This window comes from Dama dama, chromosome 16 (genome assembly GCF_033118175.1).
Source record: "Dama dama isolate Ldn47 chromosome 16, ASM3311817v1, whole genome shotgun sequence".
NCBI classification, from domain to species: domain Eukaryota; kingdom Metazoa; phylum Chordata; class Mammalia; order Artiodactyla; family Cervidae; genus Dama; species Dama dama.
In genome coordinates this window covers 8755452-8776174 of record NC_083696.1, presented here as the reverse complement: position 1 = coordinate 8776174, position 20723 = coordinate 8755452, and the positions used below count along the sequence as shown (strand labels likewise).

The window sequence follows — 20723 nt, the reverse complement described above, 5'->3', positions numbered from 1 at the left end:
CAAGAGTGCCAAGGTTCTTGTCTCCCAATCGTTAGCCAACTTCCTTTACTCTGCCTTCAATGAAAGCAACTCCAAAAGAACAAAAAACCCCCACCGAATTAGACTTCTAAATGCCTTCTGGGTAGTACATATGAAGCAAATCACAGACTGTCTGAGCTGGAAGGGACCGTGGGCAGCCCCGGGCTCATCCGCCCAGGACCCAGAGAGGGTCGGCGACTGGCCCAAAGTCACACAGCAAATGTGCAGCAGAGTCCAACACAGCATCCTTGGTCTGGGGACTTCTTGGCCAATTTATCAAGCATTTTTGGCTGAAAACCTTGGAAAGGTCTTCTTTTTTGTTAGTATTGGCTTGGCTCCTGTTCGTTCAAGACAGACTTTTCAAAAACCCAACGTTTCAACATAATTGCAAATAGTAGATGGCTTGCCTTATCCGTGCCTGTCACTGCTGATTTAGCAAATAGGCTTCAAGAGAGGGCCGGGAGCTTCAGCAGACAGAGGATAAAGTCCTCCCTAAATTTGCTGTAACGATGGATACTTGATTTGTCAGACAGAGAAGTGGAAGAACCTTTGTATATTCAATCTCTTCCGTTGACTGAGAGGAGGTGACCCTCTCTGATTCATGAACTATTAAGTAACCTGATTTCTAAAATTTAATTTTCTTTTGACACACACACACACACATACACGCGCGCGCGATCTCTCCTTTGAGAAGCTCAGAGGATCTTTTCCCCCTTTCTACCTGCAGAAGAATAAAGATTTTAAGACTGAAGCCATATCGCCTCAATAGCCAAGTGTCTATTGGCAGGTGAACCGAGAAGGTAAAGGTGGCATATATTTACATACAATGGATTATTCAGCCACTAAAAAAGGAAATCTTGCCATTTGTGACGACACAGATGAACCTGGAGGTCATTATGCTAAGTAAAATAAGCCAGACACAGAAAATGTTGTATGATTTCAATTATGAATGGAATATAAAAACGTTGAGCTCACGAAAGCAGAGAGGAAGATGGTGGTTACCAGGGTCTAGGGTTGGTGGAAAAGGGGAGATATTGGTAGAAACTTCCAGTTATGAGTAGCTTCTGGGGATCTAATGCACAGCAAGGTGACCATATTTATTAATAATAATTCTAAATTGTATTCTTAAAATTTTCTAAGTGTTTACATCTTAAGTATTCTTACCTCAGAAATAAAATAACATGTGAAGTGATGGATATGTGAATTAGCTTAACTGTGGTCATCATTTTGCGATATAAAGGTGGTCAACTATCCCATATCCCATTGTATAACTTAAATAACCCACTCCAGTATTTTTGCCTGGAGAATCCCATGGACAGAGGAGCCAGGCAGCTACAGTCCATAGGGTTGCAAAGAGTCAGATATGACTGAAGCAACTTAGCATGCAACAACACACCTTAAATACATACAATTTTAACTTGCCAGTTAGTTACAGTTCAGTAAAACTGTGGGAGGAAGCAAAAAATAAATAAATACAGTTGAAGAGGAAAAAGGAAAACATGTCTCCTACTAAAGGCAACGTGGTATCCAGGAACAGGAAAAGGACAGAAGCAGAAACACTGATGCCATTCGAATAAAACCTGAAGTTAAAAATCCCTGCACCATAGCTTTTAAAGAGGGGCTGGCAGTGCAGAAATCCTGGTCAAGGGCAGTTTGTACCTAGTGGAGAAGCTGGGGCTTCTTTGGGCTTTCAGTTAAGGGGACTTGGCACCCTGAATTTTGTGGAAATGTGTCAATAGCTGCACGTGTTCTAAACTGTCCCTGAAACCCCCACCCACCCTGCATGCCTAGGGCTCCTGAGGCCTCTGAGATGAGGTTCCGCCTCCTCCGTTTTAAATTCCACCCGTGGAAAGTCCGTCCCCCTTTTGCCCCTGGAGTTAAGGTGACACAAAGCTGCTCATTTGCCTGTTGCTTCTGAAGGGTCCAAAGGGGCATGTTCCAGGCAGGTTACATGTCTGGCGTTGGCCAGGAGGAAGCGGGTCACCCGAGAGGATGGTGTTCCCCCAGGCTGTGCAGGAAAAGTGACAGGAACAAGGAACTGCCTGGCTCCCACTGGCTCCCACCTGTCCAAGGGCTGTTCTGCTCCGATCAACCCCTCCTTCCGGCAAGGAGAGTTCTGGAGCTTCAAAAGCTGTGCCCAGTGAGTTTAGGTCTGACTCTGGTGGCAACAGGAATAAACACACGAGCTAAGGCCTGGTGCCCGCGGGCAGCAGCACTTTGGTGTAGTGGTGGGAGGTTTGGGGGAAAGATGCAGAGTGCCATCGACAGATGGGGAGGGCAGAACAGAAACTCTGGAGCAGCTCCAGCCTCAGAGGTGTGGCTGAGTCTGGGGTGGGAACTGAAAGGGCACTTGGTGTTTTTAATGCCCAGGTTTCCTGAGGCCTTTCCCAAGTCTATCACCTCCTGACGATTAAGCTACCCGAATCCTTTTAAATTGCCGCTAAAATTGAATCCACGTCTATAAATGACCATTTGGATCAAATATCTTTCAAGTATAAATTTGTCATCTGGGAACTCCAGACCTTTCAGGATCAAAGGCTAATGGACTATTTCTTTTTTTAAAATACGTGGAATGTCAGATAATGGGAAGAGATGAACTGTTGGGGGACAGGGAGGAGACAGGAGGATGTTTGCCTGGAAACCCAGAGGGAGCTTTATCCTCCGCACCCACAAACAGTGTGAACTCGTCAGCCTTTTTCTGGGAGCATCAGAGAAGTTTCTAAAATCCTCTGGGGCCTCCCTGAGGGTCAGACAGGTCAGGAAGCAGAGGGAAGCCAAGGTCAGAGGATGGTTGTGTCCCAGGTGAACAGTCAGGAAATGAGCTCTAGAGGCACCTGATCACAGGTCATTCATTAAGCAGCCCAGGGGCCTCTGCTGCCTGAGTGTCTCCCAGCAGCCTGCGGTCCCTCCACTGGAGTCCAAAACACCTGCATGGAGGGGACCAGAGACCGGAGTGAGGGATGGGTGGTGAGAAGCTGGGTCACAAGCCTGCCCAATCCCCTGGGAAGCATTTTCCTTGCAGAAGCAAACTGTGTCACTGTTCCTTTTTCCCAAAACTCTTCACTTCTTGACACAAAGGTGGTGTGTGTGTGTGTGTGTGTGTGTGTGTGTGTGTGTGTGTGTGTGTGTGTGTACGCACACAGGGCATGTGCCTGCAAAGCATCCCTGAATCCACACGTAAACCAAACACTGTCCCATCTCCTACCTCAACAGAATTTCAATATCCCTGGGCATGAGATTAGCAAACGCATACATTCCTCTTAAAGAGCATGTTAAATTCCTAAGAGTTAGTTGTCATGAGGTTATTTTTCTCAATTAACAGACACAAAAAGCACAACTACTCTCAAGGGGGTGGGAGATTTATTCTTGACATTCAGGCAAACACCCCCTTTCCATCAAGGTTAGGGACACTTATGGTCCAAATGGAGAATGAGAGGTTCCGAGGGACCTGTCCCAGGATACACAGCCTGGTCCATAAATATCAAGGTCAGGCCAGAGCTCTGTGGGTCACCAGCACAGCCTCCTTGGACCACTCTGGAGTTAACAAAACTTTCAGGAGCAAAAGCCTCCAGGTTAATGAGAATAACAACAGCAGAAGGGGAGCTCGCCCACTGATTACTAACCATATGCCAAGCAGACACAGTATCTCTTTTAATGCTCGTAGGAATCCTTTTCCCACTTTGTGGGAATCATACCTTTGCAGGAGCGTTTGATAATGCCTGTCTCCCGCACACTAGCCTTTATGCCCCATGAAGGCAGGATCCATGTCTTTTTGCCCATCACTATGTCCCAAGTGCCTGGTATCTATTTGCTCAAAAAAAAATATTAGATTTTCGTGTTTTAAAGAAATACTTGTAAGAAAAACGGGGCCCAGAAAGGTCAAGCGATTTGACTAAGGACACACAGCATGGAGTTACTACTAATACGAAGTGCTTCGCCACTCTGCCCCGAAGTTCACCCCAAACCAGAGCCCTACCTTGACGGCCTCAGCGTGGGTCACTCGGGCCAGGGATTTGTCGTTGACACGCAGAATCTGGTCCCCGACTCTCAGCCCCTCCTTCTCGGCCAGAGAGCCCGGCTCCACCAGCGACACATAGATGCCCACGCCATGCTCCGAGCCCCCGCGGATGCTGAAGCCCAAGCCCTCGTGGGCCTTGGCGCGCCGCAGGCTCACCAGACGCACCTCCCCGGGCCCCGCGCCGTCGGGGCCGCCCCAGGCGGGCTGCCTATAGGGGGTGGTGGCGGGCAGGTAGAGGCCCTCCGCCGTGTACTGGTCGAAGAGCAGCTGGTCGGAGCGCGGGATGACCAGCCGCAGCATCGGCAGCAGGCGCCGCTTGACCGGGCTGTCCAGCAGCACGCGCAGGGTGCGCACCAGGTCGAAGACGTTGCGGCGCGCGTGGTAGGCGTTCAGGCAGTGCGTGAACTGCTCCCGCTCCGCCTCGCTCAGCAGCGCGGTCAGCGCCTGGTGCAGCTGGCGCACGTTGGCAGACAGCAGTCGCAGCCCCGCGCCCCCGCCGCCGCCCGCCCCGGCCGCCGAGCCCAGCGAGCCGGTGGAGGACGAGCCCACCGACAGGCCGTCCAGCGGCGCGTTCATCTCCCCGCCGAGGCCCGGGCGGAATCGGGGCGCGCGGTGGGACAGCCGCGGCACTCGCCGGCACTGGCGCGACAGCTGGATCCCGGGAGCGCGGAGATCACGGCTGGGAGTCTGGGTCTGGGAGCTGGGGGTGGGAGGTCGCCGGGGGGATGCCGAGACAGGGGCTGGATCCGGGAAGACCTGGAGAAGAAGGCTGGAGTCTAGGTTTGGAGGGCACGGAAACCGTGCCTTAATCCTGGGGAGGATCGCGGAGACCAATGCTAGATTCCCGGGCGCGCGAAGACAGAGGGGGTCGCGAAACTGGAGTCGGCTACGCGCAGAGACGGCGGCTGGAGTCCAGAGGACGCGGAGACAGCGGCTGGAGTCCCGGCAAGGCGGAGACGGCGGCGGGGTCCCCAGGGACAAGGAGTTGGCGGCTGGAGCCCGGAGGTCGCGGAGACTGCGGCTGGAGTCCGAGGGGACGAGGAGAGAACAGCTACACTCTGGAGGGCACAGAGACCCCGAGTGGCCGGAGCCGGCAGGAGGGGCGCAGCAAAGCTGATCGCCCCGTCACACCATACCCGGGGCTCCCCCAGCCGGGACGCCTGTTCCTCTCGGGCTGGGGGACCCCGGAGTCATAAATTGGGGTGGGCGGCGCTCTAGACCCTGAGTCTCCAGGATCGCAGCGGGTGGAGCCGCGCGGACGTCCGGCAGGGGGTGCGAGGCATGTCCAAGGCAGCCCCGGGATGCAAGCAGTCCGGGGACCCCTGCGCCCCTGGATCGCCCGCGCGCAGACGGAGCCGCGCGGCCGCGAGCCCGGACTTTGAGAACTGTTGAGCCGCCCGGGGCCGATCTTCCAGTGAGTTCCGACGCCGTCGCTGTCGCCGTCGCCAGCCCAGCCTAGGCCCCGCCCCTTGCCCCTCCCCCTCTCTAACCCCCCCGCACCCCCCCCCCCGCGGGCTCTTCAGGAAATGACGTCCCGCCTCGCGCCTGGCGGTTGCCTGGAGACGGGGTGAAACAGTCCAGCCCCAGAGAAGAAAGGGGTGAAAGTGGGGGTTAGGGGTGGGAGGAGCTCCAGGGTTGATGAGAGTTACCCCCACTTCCCCAGCCGGTGGCCGGGAGGGAGGGGTGTACCTCAAAAACTGTGCTCTTTCACGATCGAGGCATGTTCATCTGGATCGCTTTGGAGCAACTAGCCGGTCAGCTAACTCACAATTGTGGGGGAAAATAACCAACGTCTTGCCCCTAAAATATTAAATGCCTCAGGCTCAGTTTTCTACCTTAAAACCTTGCGGTCTCCTCTTACACGCACTAACATTCAAGTTCATGTGTTTATACGGACTATTGTTGAGCACCTACTGTGTGCAAGAGATCTGTCTATTCAAGCATATTCGGTATCTGTGGGGTCCAACTCCAATGCAGGGCTAGATCAGACTGGACCCGTGCCCAATATTCTGTAGGTAGGAAAAACATTTTCACAAATATAAAGTGGACACGACACACACATGGGCATATGAAATATAAAAGTTTAAAATATAAAACATTAAAGTTTTATACAAAATATTAGAAGTTCCAAATTAGGTGGGTGGATTGTATCAATGTCAAGATCAGAGTTGTGATCTTGTCAACATTAGGAGAAACTAGGGGAAGACTGCATGGGATGTCTGTGTATTATTCCTTACAACTGCATGTGAATCTACAATTATCGCAAACACTTTAAAAAATGTGTTTGAAGAGTGTTGGGGGAAAAACTATTCTGTTCCTTTCCATCCCAAGACAAATGGGAAGATTCTCCAAGGCACCCTCTCCCCCAAATATAATCTAAGGGCACTCATTCTGTCCTGACTCGTGCTGAGTGCTGGAGACTCCAGTTAAAAAGATGAAATCTTTTACCTCCAGGAGGTTATAGTCTAGCAGGGGAGAAAGCCTACATAAAAAAGTTAAAAATCAGAATGATAAGTTGTTGCAACTGCTGAGAGAGCCCAGGTTTAGGGGAAGAGAAAATGGCCAGGACTTTATCAATCAAAGAGCTGACACCTGAATGAAGGGAATGGATTTTCTTTTCTGGACCACAGGGAACCATGGAGGGATTTTTCAGCCCTTGTAGGTTTAGTTCATTTCCGAAACCAAGGCTAGGAACTGAAGCTATATTCAGTTCAGTTCAGTTCAGTTGCTCAGTAGTGTCCAACACTTCGCAACCCCATGGATTGCAGCATGCCAGGTTTCCCTGTCCATCACCAACTCCCGGAGCCTACTCAAGCTCTTGTCCATCAAGCTGGTGATGTCATCCAACAATCTCATCCTCTGTTGTCCCCCTCTCCTCTCGCCTTCAGTCTTTCCCAGCATCAAGGTGTTTTCCAATGAGTCACTTAGCATCAGGTGTCCAAAGTATTGGAGTTTCAACATCAGTCCTTCCAATGAATATTCAGGACTGATTTCCTTTAGGATGGACTGGTTGGATCTCATCGCAGTCCAAGGGACTCTCAAGAGTCTTCTCCAACACCACAGTTCAAAAGCATCAGTTCTTTGGCGTTCAGCTTTCTTTATACATTATCCCCCTCCAATTGCCAACTCTCGTCTTCATTTCCCTAAAACAGGCCTCGATAAATTAATGCCCAAAGAACATATTTGAAAGGGTGTCTTTTTAGATTTATGCATTTATTTCGTGTTTGGCTGCGCTGGGTCTTTGTTGCTGCATGCAGTCCTTCTTCGGCTGCGGAGAGCAGGGCTACTCTCCAGTGTGGTGCGCAGTCTTCTCATTGCAGCGGTTTCTCTCGCTGCAGATCACAGGCTCTAGGCGTGCAGGCTTCAGTAGTTTCTGCTCACCGGCTCTAGTGTTCTGACTCAGTAGTTGTGGCACACAGGCTTAGTTGCTCCTCGGCATGTGGGATCTTCCTGGACCAGGAATCGAACCTGTGTCCCCTGCATTGGCAGGCAGATTCTTTACCACCAAGCCACCAGGGAAGCCAGACAGCGTGTCTTAAACAGCCAGTTAAGCTACCTTGGACATCCATCTGACAGTTCCATTAGAACAGTTCATAATGTGCATTCTTCTTTCTCATTGAAGCCTTTGATGTAACTAGCCAAAGATATTTTTTAAAAAAATCAATCTCGCTCACCCCTAAAATATATTAATGGCAAACCTCAAAATGCCACCAAGCAGGGCTTAATTGTATGCAGTTCAGGTTTTCTGCAAATGTATTTCATGCTAGGCTTTCACTTAGTTTGTGTTCTAATTATAATTACTGTGATTGGCTTGATAAATGCATCCCAGGAGCTAAGATCCCCATTCCCAACATTTTATTTCTGTGCAAAGGATATTTGCAAGAAGGTGTTTTGCTTTAGGCAGCAGAAACTACGGTTGCACACACGTTTGAGTAGGAAAAGCAACACCTTCTTCTGCAAACATCAGAAACCCATCTGGGATGCTGGGCTATTGCTTAATGTCATAGAGACTGATTTGGGGGTGCAGACAAGTGCAAGGACATGGAAAAAGAACTCACTGGGGCTTCTTCCATCCATCTTGCAAAACCTCCTTCGTATCAGCTTGTACTGTGTACTCTCAGATACAAGGCAGTGTGTAACTGTGCTCAAACCTCAAGAATCCTATTTCATGTCTGAAGATGTGCTTGTGGTTCAGAAATAAGCTCTTGGAAACCCAAGCTGCCTGGGCTCCTGAGGGCTGCCCAGCCTCCGGCCTTGAAGACCTGGAAGGAAATCCTGAGTACTTGAGCAGACCTGGCCTTGGTTGCATACTGCCCTCTTCAGAAGGAAAATAAAATTTTCTGGTGTCTGCTGCAGGCTTCCTTTGACTGTCTTCACCAAAGCCACTTTTTGTAGAGTCCACTGTCATTCCCCAGCTCTGGCAAATCACTGCGCTTCCCCTGCGGACGTTCCTGGAAACTCGGACACACTGGTGAGGTTGAAGTGGCAGAGGGAAGACGACGGAATTATATTCAGCTGAGAAGTGGTTTGTGCGGAACTGAATTTTTGGCTGTTTATTTCTCATGTGTTTGTTTTAACCAAGAGACAATACATCAAATTGCACGCTAAATATCGGGCAGAAAACCATGATTTCAACTTCAGAATGTCCTTTACTAGTTGAGTGACCCATGGCAAATGGCTTCCCTGCTTAACTGTAAAATGAAGTTTCTAAACCTTCCCTGTCTTTCCCGAGGGCAGCTGTAAATACCGTGTCCTATGCGGTAAGTGAAAACATGACCCAGTGCATAGGGAGGCCTGACATTGTCAGTTTCTCCTCTTTTCGATGGCAATTTTTAGAATTCTTTTTCTAATTTATAGTCATTTGGAGCTTCCCCCTCCCCCCACCCCTTCCCTCTTATCTACTGAAACATATCCTTAGAAGTCAGTAGAGATTAATTTCATTTGAGATGCATTTCCCACGGGACATATAGAAAAATAGAGCAAGTGTTTATTGAGTGCCAGACACTGTTTTAAACACTTGTAAACATTTTAACTCACTCAATCTCCCAATTATTCTGTAAAAAAAAAAAAAATGATACCACCATCATCCTTGTAAAATAGACAGAAAACTGAGACATAGGGTCAAAGCTATCCCCAAGGTTACAGAGGTAGCGAATGAAAGAGTTGGGACTTGAACCCAGGCTATTTGACTCTAGGGTTCTTAATCACTGTGCCACGCAGCCTGTCAACTGTCCGGTTCAAAGATGCTAAAAGGCCCCCAGTGGGAATGGCATAAAGACCACATCTTCTTGAAAGCAGGGCTGGGAATGTCAGAAATTAAAAATAAGGCACATACTAATGATTCTTGGTTGGTAAGCTGACATTTTGTGGTGGAGAGAATAAGTGGGGGTTTGATAAAAAGATATCCTTGAGAGGACTTCCCTGGTGGCGCAGGGATGAGAAGCCACCTGCCAATGCAGGGCACGTGGGTTCAGTCTCCGCTTCGGGAGGATTCCGCAGGCCTCGGAGCCACAACTACCGAGCCCGCACTCTAAAGCCAGTGCTCTGCAACAGGGGAAGCTATGAAACGAGAAGTCTGGACACCGTGATGCAAAGTAACCCCTGCTCGCCTGCCACATCTAAAGAAAGTCCATGCAAAGCAATGAAAACCCAATGCAGCCAAAAAAATAAATAAATAAATATTTTTTTAAAGTATCAGAGAGATGGAGATGGAGAGGTTTGGGGGACCCCCGGGGTTCTCAGCCTGGACACAGGAGGAGGATGTTCAAAGCCATTCAGTGTAGGATGTCCTAAGGAGTCTCTCCCAGCTCTGGGATCCATAAAAAAAGGAGAGTAACAACCCAAGTTATGACTTCTGCTCCAAGACCACAGCCTGTCTCTTCCCTGCAGTGGGGATGGAATCAGCAGAGAAAAGGGGCACGTTCATCTCTGCGACTGGTAGATAATACAGACCATGTTGGTGGAAGTGCCAGGAGATAAGAGAGAGATGAGAAAAAGAGAAAGAACAATAGCATCAGGAAAAGAAGAGAGATAGAAGTCTTTATCTTAGCCTGGGTATAATCTCCAGAGTCTGTCTCATGGTAACAGAGAATCATGTGATGTTTGTGCTGGAAAGGCATTAGAGCACAGAGCTGATCTCCAGGTTCAAAGCCCATCTCTGATATTTGTTACCTGTGACCTTGGGCAAGTCATGGAGGGCTTTTGCACCTGGGTGCCCTTTCCTGTAAAATGGGGTCAGTGACACTGCCATCAGAGTTACAATGAGTATCGATGGAACGCAGGTATGCAAAGTACTTATCACCCTGCCTGGCATGTGATAGACACTCCCACAAGGCTTGGCATGCATCTTGGTTAAAGCTCTTCCCGCACAGGAGGCTCTCAGCTAAAGGACAAGCACGTGGTAGGGGCTCCGTCATCACTGCTGAATGCATCCTTAGTTCTCTCCCTCTCCCGCCATTGGTTACAGACAGGACAACCAAGGTCAGAGAAGGTCACTGTCTTGTCCACAGTCCCAGTGGCAGCTAGAGCCGTCTGCCCCAGGCATTCTCATTTGTAACTAAAAGGAAAATTTACTGAGTGCTTCAGCTAAGCCCTTTACAGGCATCACTTCTTTCAATCCTCATGACGACTCTGTGAAACGCATAATATTATTGTCCCCACTGAACAGATGAGGAAAACTGAGTGTCTGGGCTATGAAGTGTTTCCCCAAGGTCTGGGCAGTTAGCCACCCACCATGCTAGCCCACTACCTACTCTCACTGTACCTCTTATTAAGACAGATATTGAGACTCACTCCTCTGGCACAGCTTTGGAGAAACAGTGAACTGTGATGGCAATAATAAATGGCAGGGAGCTGATCTGTCGGCTGGAAAGAGGCAGAACAGTGGAAGTGACCTTATCAGGAGTGCTGTGTGTAATCCGATTGCTATGAGGTCTGGAAGAGCTTCTTTAATCAGAGGATTATATATTGGTTAACACAGGGACGCTCACTCCAAACATCAGCTTGGTTCAGATTGGAGGAGCCCCCCAGCGAAAACATCCTTGCTATGCACACATCTCCTGTTAACTGGAACATCCTGTTCATGCCTTCACACTGTCCATTCACTCATCATTCAAACAACTGTTCTTAGCTCATCCTCTGTTCTGCCAGGGAACTGTTCTGGGGGATCCGGTAGGAACAAGATCACCATGGTTCCTGCCCTCCTGGAGCAGACAGTCGGGAGCTGTTGTGTTTCATGCATCAAATGTACTATTAGGTGGCTGGAGGGGGAGCGTGATGAGCCCTGGCGTGAGAGTCCCACACCAGACTCCCCTTCTGGCAGCCCCTTCTCTGTACCTGTGTTATAGCAAAGGATCAGTACTACAGACAGACTTAGTTCAGTTATTCCTGCTTATGTAATCTTGGAGGAATCACGTCACCTCTAGGAGCCTCAATTTCTTCATTTATTAAAAAATAAAGAAAGAGCTATAAGAATAGCTTAAAAAAAAAAAAAAAAAGAATAGTTGGAAGGCTGGTGGAGACAATGCATGTAAAGCAGGTAGCTTGGTGCCTGGGACCAGGGCAGTTTTGGGCTGCTGTAAGAATTGCTTTGAGAAAGTAACTCCTTAGCTTGCTTTATCTGTATTGATCTCCTAAAGTTTTTTGTTTTTTTGAAAGCTATGTGCTTTGAATTTCTGGTTAACTGCCTCAGTTCCTCACTGCTTCTCAAGGATACTTTTTGTTTCCTGTGTTTCTTTTTTTAACTCCATAGTCTTCTGGGAATTCTGAAACAGAACACTGTTCTTAGGACCCTCTGTGCCTTGTTGATCAAGCCCTTTCTCTCCTGCCTCAGTCTTTCCATCTGTACAATGAGGGGCTTGGAGGCAGGGATCAGCAGGCTTTTCTAGTTCTAAGAATTATATTTTTGTTTCTAGGGCAGAAGAAGAGAAGTGCAGGGGAAGACAAGGACAAGGGGAGACTTGAAGAGTTTTCTGGAGGATCTGAGCAGATTTAGATTTAGAATTCTGTCTCCATGACTGACTGATGACTCTTCCTCTGACTGGTTTGAGGCTCATAATATCACCTTGCCTCCAGGTTTCAAATAGCAGCTAATGGTCTTAGCTGCCTTTGAGCAAGTTCTGTGATTTTTGCCCTTGACTTTGACCATCTTCAGAGACACTCGACAGACATCGTTATTACATTTACAGGGCCCAGTGCACCCAGCTGCTTGGCAAATTGCTGTCAGAGAATCTGTAACTGTTACAGAAGAATCCTTGCTCTCTGCATTCTTCTTTGTTCTTTGGAAATTTGATATTCTTGACCTTCTATGAAGGTAACAGTATATGGAATTCCAACATTCCAGAATTATAGTGATGTTTTTAAAATAAAGTGGATCCTTAAAGATCATACTTATTCATTCATTCAGCAAACATATATCAGGTACCTAGTATGTGCCAAGCACTGTGTGGAGCTGAAAGAGCTGAACTCTAATCCTTGCTTTCATGGCTCCCATCTAGTTGGGAATAATACATAAAGAATAATACTGGCCATGTGTTATAATAGAGTGTATTAGTTATTATCTATTGCTATGTAACAAATTATAACAAACTTGGGAGCTTAAACGATACACGTTTATTATCTCACACTTTCCACGGATCAGGAGTCTGGTGTAGCTGGTTCCTCTGCTTAGCATCTCAAAAGACTGCAACCACGGTATCGTCAGGGCTGTTTTCTCATTCGAAGGCTTGATTAGGGAAGGATCCACTTCCAAACTCACTCAGCTGATGACAGAGTTTATCTTGTGACCATGCAACTGAAAAGGCCCCACCTTTGCGCTAACTGTTGGCTGCGACTGCTCTCTGAATCTAGACGTCAGTCACAGTTCCCTCGCAGTGTGGCCCACTAGGGCAGCTGACATCTGCAAAGCTAGCAGAGAAATCTCTCTCTCTAGTCCACTAAGACTAGCACAGAGTGTAGACTAAAATCAAGGCTTTCACAGTGTCAGGTCATCTTAGGACTGCCATACCATTATCTTTGTCATAAAAGGTAACCTAATCAAGGGAACGATTCACTATCACTTTCGCCATATATTATTGGTTAGAAGCCAGCCACTGTTTCTGAGCATAGTGATGGGGTAAGGAATGTAAGAGGATGTGACTCACCCTGGGAGTCACCTTAGGAGGTGTCTGTCACAAAGAAAATGGACAAAGTGTAGCAAGTGTCCAGAGGAGGAAGCCCTGATTCTTCCAGGTGAAATCAAGAAGGCTTCCTGAAAGAGGGGAGATGTGACAGGCAACACCGGGAGAATGAGTGAGGGGTCACCAGCTGGGCTTGCTGAGAAGGACACTCTAAGAAGGAACAGCATGAACAAAGACACGGAGGCAGGAAAGAGTGCAGACTCTTCAGGAAATGACAAGGAAGTTCTGTAGAGATGGGTTCAGCGAGCGTGTGGCCAGAGATTTGGCTGGAGACAGGGTGGGCAGAGGTGAATCATGACAAGGCCAAGTTTGGCGATTTTGACAATATCCTAAAAGCAGTAGAGAGCCATCAATTTGCAGGGGCAGATTCTGAATCTTCCTAGAGGAGCATCCCGTACCTTCTCCAACAGAGCTCGAAGATTTATAGCAGCGCTTGTATTTCGTAAAGAATTCTCAGCGAAGGTGGCACTCTTTCAAGAGTATGACAGACAGTGCAGCTGGCTAAAAATACGTCTGCGCCTCCACGGCGCACCAAGCCATAGACTGTTTACCTTGGAAGGGACTTTCAAAATTCATGCAGGCTACTGACTGCCTTGTCTCCTCATCTGAAAATTTGATGCAGCAGTGGGTGGCAGGTAGCAAAGACGGACTGGGCTGGATTCAAATCCCAGTTCTGCCACTCGCCTGCTGAGAAGACCTTGAGCAAGTGACTAACCTCTCTGGTCTGTTTCCTCGTCCATTCAATGCAGATAGTAAAGAACGCAATGAGGATTCAATGTAATCATATTTGTCAGCACTCATCTGGCATATGGCACGTGCATTAATCTGCTGGGACTGCCATAACAGAGTGCTACAGGCTGAGCGGCTTAAACAATAGAACTTTCTTTTCTTACAATTCTAGAGGTTAGACGTCTGAAATCAAGGTGTCAGCAGGTTTGCTTCTTCTGTGGTCTCCTTCTGTGGCTTGTAGATGGCTATTTCCTCCCTGTATCTTCACATTGTCTTCCCTCTGTGTCTATCGGCATGTCTCTATCCAAATTTCCTCTTCTTGTTGTTCAGTTGCGAAGCCATGTCAGATTCTTTGCGACTCCATGGACTGCAGCATGCCAGGCTTCCCCGTCCTTCGCTATCTCCCAGAGTTTGCTCAAATTCGCGTCCACTGAGTTGGTATGCTATCTAACCATTTCATCCTCTGCCACCCACTTCTCCTTTTGCCTTCAATCTTTATCAGCATCAATGTCTTTTCCAGCAAGTCAGCTCTTGGCATCAGGTGGCCAAAATATTGGAGCTTCAGCTTTAGCATCAGTCCTTCCAATGAATATTCAACGTTGATTTCCTTTTCTTGTAAGGACACAAATCATATTACATTCAGGATTACCCTAAAGATCTCCTCTTAACTTACTCGCTTCTTCAATGACCTTGTCTCCAAATATAATCATGTTCTGAAGTTATGTCACCTTCTGGGGTTAGGACATCAATGTATGAATTTGAGGGTACACATTTCAGCGCATGAGTATACTCTCAACTCATGTTAGCTACTTCTTCCTCTACCTCTGACTGGTGAAAACCCTTATCTTCCAATTTCAAGCATGATTTCTCAGCTTCTCCTAACTATTCCATGAAAATTAGTTTGTCTCATCAATAATCTTTCAGAAGGACATGTGTTCATGCCTCACTCTGTAAATAACAGTAACAGCCAGACAGTCCGTGATGCTATCCCACCACCACTGAGATATGCCTGACGAATCAGTTGAATAACCTTTCTTTAATTTAACTCGATGGCAGTCATTTTCTGGAACACACCATTACAAGAGAGCAGTATGATCTCCAGGGCTTTTTGATGCCTAATTAAAAGGCAGTGTAGCAAGAAGGAGATTGCAGTTACATCTCAGAATCACTTTGTCCTGATTTGGGAGTTGGAGGGAAGGAGTTTTTTACTGAATTGTAAGGAGGTTGGGCAGGGTGGCCTAGGGAGACTGTGGTGGGGGGTGGCTCTGCTGGTTTTGTGGAGAAGGCTCTGTGCTATTGTTTTTGCTTGTCAGAGTAAGTCAAGGTCATTCCTCATTCCTTACAGGTGATGGGCCTGGAAGACCTTCCCATGGGCTGAGATGGTCATTGGCTAAAAAATTTCGGGAGAGCTGATCCATTTTTAATACCAACTCATTCAGCAGTACCTTCTTATGGAGCATTTACTAGGTGCTACTGATGGTGGACATAATAAAAAAAACACAGCTGATAACTTGTGAAAGTTGCTCAGTCATGTCTGACTCTTTGTGACCCCATGAACTATACAGTCCATGGAATTCTCCAGGTCAGAATACTGGAGTGGGTAGCCTTTCCCTTCTCCAGGGGATCTTCCCAACCCAGGGATCGAACCCAGGTATTCCGCATTGCAGGCAGATTCTTTACCAGCTGAGCCACCAGGGAAGCCAAATAATTTATAAATACCTCTAAACTATGGGCTCTTAACCTCAGGCTGGTGCTTCAGTGCATCTGTGAAATCCTTGGAACTGTGCACGTATTTTTCCACGTGTGTGTATTAATGTTTTGTTTCTCTAAATTCTGCGGCCCAAGACCCCCAAAGATTAAGACCTCCCCATTCCAAATAATGGGCTTACTGGTTGGCTCAGTGGTAAAGAATCTGCCAGCCAATGCAGGAGACAGAGACTCAAGTTTGATCCTTGGGTCGGAAACATCCCCTGGAGTAGGAAATGGCAACTCACTCCAGTATTCTTGCCTAGAGAATTCCATGGACAGAGGAGCCTGGTGGGCTACACAGACCATGGAGTCACAAAGAGTCAGACACAGCTGAGCACACACGTATGCATACATGCTTTCCAAATAATACTTCCTTCTCTGTAGAGCTTACTCTGTATCAGGGACATTATGCTGCTTTCTTCATTTAAAGCTCAAGTCAGCTCTCCCATCTTTACGCATTATCCCTGTTTAATAGACAAGAAAACTCAGGCCAGGAATCTAAATCTTCAAGAGGCAGAGCCTGGATTTTGTTCATCCACGCAACAAATACCAAGTACCATGCATTATTCTAAGAAGAGGGGATGTAGTGAAAAATAAAACAGAAAAAGTCTTTGTTCTCCTAAAATTTGCATAGTAGGGAAATTTGAATAATCTATTGAGATTACAACTACTGGATTGAAACTTGCTGTTATACTATTTTACTTGTAAAATTTATATGATGTCATGTAACAGCAATTGCCACGATAATATTGCATAACAAACAACCACAAAGTTTCAGTGGCATACAATAAAAAATACTTATGGAGGGTAGACTGAGCAGTTCTTCTGATCTGAGCCTGCTCGGCTGCTTTTGGCTGGGCTCGCATATGCATCTCTGGCCAGCTGGCAAATCAGCTAGAGTCTGGCTGGCTGTGCTGACCTCAGCCAGGATGCCTCTTCTCTGCACCGTGTGGACTGCTCATCCTCCAGTCAGCTAACTTGACCTGACTCTTATGTTGGAGACGGCAATCCAAGAGAGAGAGAGAACAGAACCACATTTCCACCACATTCTGTTGGCAAAGCAAGTCACAAGGCCTGTCTATGTTGCAAGGGGCGCGGATCCAGAGATGGGAACAGTTGGGGCTATTTTGGCAACTCATCTATACATAACAAGCTGCAGTGGGTTGAACGGTGTCCTCCCATCCACAAATTCATGTGTACCCAGAACTTCAGAATACGACCTTATTTGGAATAAGGGTCTTTGCCATTGTAAGAATCTGCCTGCCAAAGCAGGAGACACAAAAGACGCAAGTTCCAGCCCTGGGTCAGGAAGATCTCCTGGAGAAGGAGATGGCAACCTGCTCCAATACTCTAGCCTGGAAAATCCCATGGACAGAGGTGCATGGTGGGCTACAGTCCATAGGGCTGCAGAGTCAGACACAACTGAGCGACTAACACACAATTAAGTTAAAGATTCCGAGATGAGATCAACCTGAAGGTGAGCCCTAATCAAACAACTGGTGTCCTGATAAGAGAGAAAAGAGGGAGGCTTGACACACAGGGACATGAAAGAAGACCCCATGAGGACTAAAGCAGAGGCTGAAGGTCAGCTGCCAGCAGCCAAGAATACCGCGGGTTGCCAGCAGCCACCAGAACTGGGAGACGGGATGGAATGGATCCCCTCTCAGAGCACGTAGAAGGAGCCCACCCAGTCAATGGCTTGATTTGGGGCTTCCGGCCTCCAAACTGGGAAAGAATACATTTATGTCCTTTTAAGCCACTCGTCTGTTGTCACTGTGGTCGTCTGTTACAGCAGGCCTAGGGAACAGACACATGTGGTTAGTGACAATTATTTAAAGTTGCTGTGTTTCAAGTGTTACAGTATTTCACTCTCCCCATTTTAGGGCCGGGCCTCCAATGTTGAAAGAGTATGAAGACTTTCTCAGGGTCCTTCCCTCAGACGGGTGGCGGAGGGACTCAAATTCAGGCAGCCTGGTTGGGCGGGCTTCTCACACACCCACAGGAATCTCCCAGGTACCTGTCACAATGCAGATCTCAGATGGAGATCTGAGATGGGACCCAGGGTTCTTCACGGGCTCCCGGGTGATTCCAGTGCTGTGGAGCCTGGACCCTCACCTGGGTCTTCACCTGGACCCTTTGCAAAGATGTAGTGGTGGACAGGTCCCAAGCACTGAAGATCCAGATTCAGGATTCCCATCTTGAGTCCTAGCTTCCCCATCACTTCACTGTGCAACCAGGGGCAAGTGACTGAATCACTTCGCATTTCACAGTGGGAATAAACTAAGGATGATCATTCCCACCTCCCTCAGCTTAAACAAGATGAGGGGACGATGAAGAATGAGCAGTGGAAACTCATGGAAGGTTTTCAGGGATAACTTCCCTTTTTTGGGGGTCTTGATACCTTGGGGATCTCAGGTTCATAGATACAATATGGCTCCACGACTAAGAGCAAAACATAGGCTGTAGAGTCAGACTGACCTTGGATTAAACCCAGAATCAGTGACCTCTGAGAGCCTCAGTTTCTGGGCCTATAAAATGGACATAAACATCGTACCTGTCTTCCTTGCGTGGTGTCTTCGAGAATTCAGTCATATAATAAGTATAATATGCTAAGCACCGTGCCCCTTACATGGCTGCTGCTGCTGATGCTAAGTCGCTTCAGTCGTGTCCGACTCTGTGTGACCCCATAGACGGCAGCCCACCAGGCTCCCCCATCCCTGGGCTTCTCCAGGGAAAAACACTGGAGTGGGTTGCCATTTCCTTCTCCAATGCACCTCACCTCGCTAGTCTTCATTAAATGTCATATAAACATAATAACAATTAATTTAAGTTAGCAATATTATTATTGCTAAATCAAAGTGAGATGATGAACTTGCAACCTCTCTATAAACCATCAAGACAACAAACAAAGGTTAAGATATGGTCTCAGGGTTTGTGAGGTTCATTCAAATTTGCCCTTTGAGGGCTCCGCAATGAGCTGAGAGGCCAGGTCCTGGAAAGAACACTGATTCCCTGTTTCCCTGACCTCTGCTGAAGGAGGGGAGGTAGTTACACTGCAGTGAGGTGGGTGCTCAGAGAGAAGGAGCTGAGCCTGGCACAGAAGGGCCTGATCCAGCGGACGGGCTGGAGGTGAGGGAAGGCTTCCTAGAGAGACAGTGCCTGATCTGAGTCTTACGGGAGAAGGGAGTGGAAGAGAGTTGGGTGGAGAGGATACTCTGGAATTGAAGCCTTACTTCTTCATGCGTCTTAAGGAATGCGTGGGGATTTTTCGCATAGAAGGTGGAAAAATGCAGAAACCCCATTCAACCAATAAATGTCAGAGAAGATGTTCCACCTCATTTGTGAGCAGGGAATTGCAGAGTAAAACAACAATAAGACATTATTTCACACCTATCAGATTGGCAAAAATCAACATATCTGACATTACTGAGTATTGGCAAGAGGATGGTACAAGAGGTACCACCTGCAGGGCTGGTGGGAGTGTAAATTGGCACAACTACTGTGGAAAACTACTTGGCAATCTCTAATAGACTTGAAGACACGCCCAAGCTATAACTCAGCAGCTCTGCAGCTTGATAAACTCTCCGAAGAAACTCTCAAACTTTTGTATCAAAAGTGTGTCAGTTAGTTTCTGCTGCATAACAAAGTACTCTTAGACAGCAATCATTTACTTAGCTCATACTTCTGTGGGTCAGCTGGGCAGTTCTTCTGGTCTGGTTCAGCTTAACTGATCTCTGCTGGGCTCTGTCATTAGCAGGGTTGGCAGCAGGAAGAACTAGGGTGGCTTCACTCACATACCTGCTGGCTGTTGGCTGGGGTAAAGGATTGACTGGGCAACAAGACTCTTGTCCTCCAGCTCCATGCGTGATTAACACCCTCGCCTGGTACAGGGGTGTCCTCAAGAAATGGGAGCTGTCATCACACTTGCCTAGAGGATACACTGATAAACTAATTTGGGGAAAGTCAGCCTTAGAGGTTTTATTCTTTCCCTTTCTTACTTTAGCAACAGCTTCATGAAAGTATTATTCATGTACCACACAACTTACCCATTTAAACAATTCAATAGTTTTGACTATATTCTCAGAATTGTGAAAACATCACCATAATCAAGTTTAGAACATATTCAGTCACCCTAAAAAGAAACTCCATACCCTTTGGCCCCCAGACCCTCCAGTCCACTATCCCCCTGATCCCTAGGCAACCACCAATCTACTTTCTCTAGATATTTGCTTGTTCTAGACATTTTATATAAATAGCATCAAACAACAGGTAGCACTTTGTGACTGGCGTCTTTCACTTAGCACAAAGTTTTCAGGGCTCCTCCATGTGAAAGCATATAGTAGTACTACATTCCTTTTTAAAATTTTTGTTTAAAACTTTTTATTTTACGGTGAGGTATAGTCGATTAACAATGTTGTGATAACCTCAGGAGGGCAGCAAAGTGACTCAGCCATGTATATACTTGTATCCATTCTCCCCCAAACACCCCTCCTATCCAGGCTACCATATAACATTGAGCAGAGTTCCCTGTGCTCCATTATACAGTAGGTCCTTGTTGGCGATTCATTTTATATATTTATTTTATTTTTAATTAGAGGATAATTGCTTTACAATGTTGTGTTGGTTTCTGCCATACAACAACGTGAGTCAGCCATAAGTATCCATCTGTCCCCTCTCTCTTGAAACTCCCTTCCACCCCCACCCCATCCCACCGCTCTAGGTCATCACAGAGCACTGGGCAAGTTCCCATTTTAAAGACAGACTATGTTTTGTTTATCCATGCATCCATTGAGGTACATTTGCGTGTTTCTACCTTTTGGCTACTATGAATGCTGCTGTTTGGAACGTTCATGTACAGGTTTTTGTGTGAACATACATTTTCATTTCTCTCAGGAGTAGAGCTCCTGGGTCATATGGAAACTCTGTGTTTAACCATTTGAATAACTACTAGGTTTTTTTCCCCCAGAGTGACTGCAGTAAGCCTTAGAGAGGTTCATATCTCTCGAGAGTCAGTCCTTTGGGTTCTTCTAAGC

The 20723-nt window shown here is 47.3% G+C and overlaps 1 protein-coding gene across 4 annotated transcripts in view; it reads right to left on the bottom strand.

Annotated features, from left to right (window-relative positions):
• WHRN (whirlin) overlaps window positions 1-5488 on the bottom strand; it is an 87288-nt gene extending 81800 nt beyond the window's left edge. For all 4 annotated transcript variants that reach the window (XM_061163340.1, XM_061163341.1, XM_061163343.1 and 1 more), the window contains exon 1: window positions 3995-5488. In XM_061163340.1, the coding sequence (XP_061019323.1) occupies window positions 3995-4612 (618 nt within the window). In that variant the 5' untranslated portion in view covers window positions 4613-5488. The remainder of the gene's footprint in view (window positions 1-3994) is intronic.
• Window positions 5489-20723: the final 15235 nt, after the last annotated feature.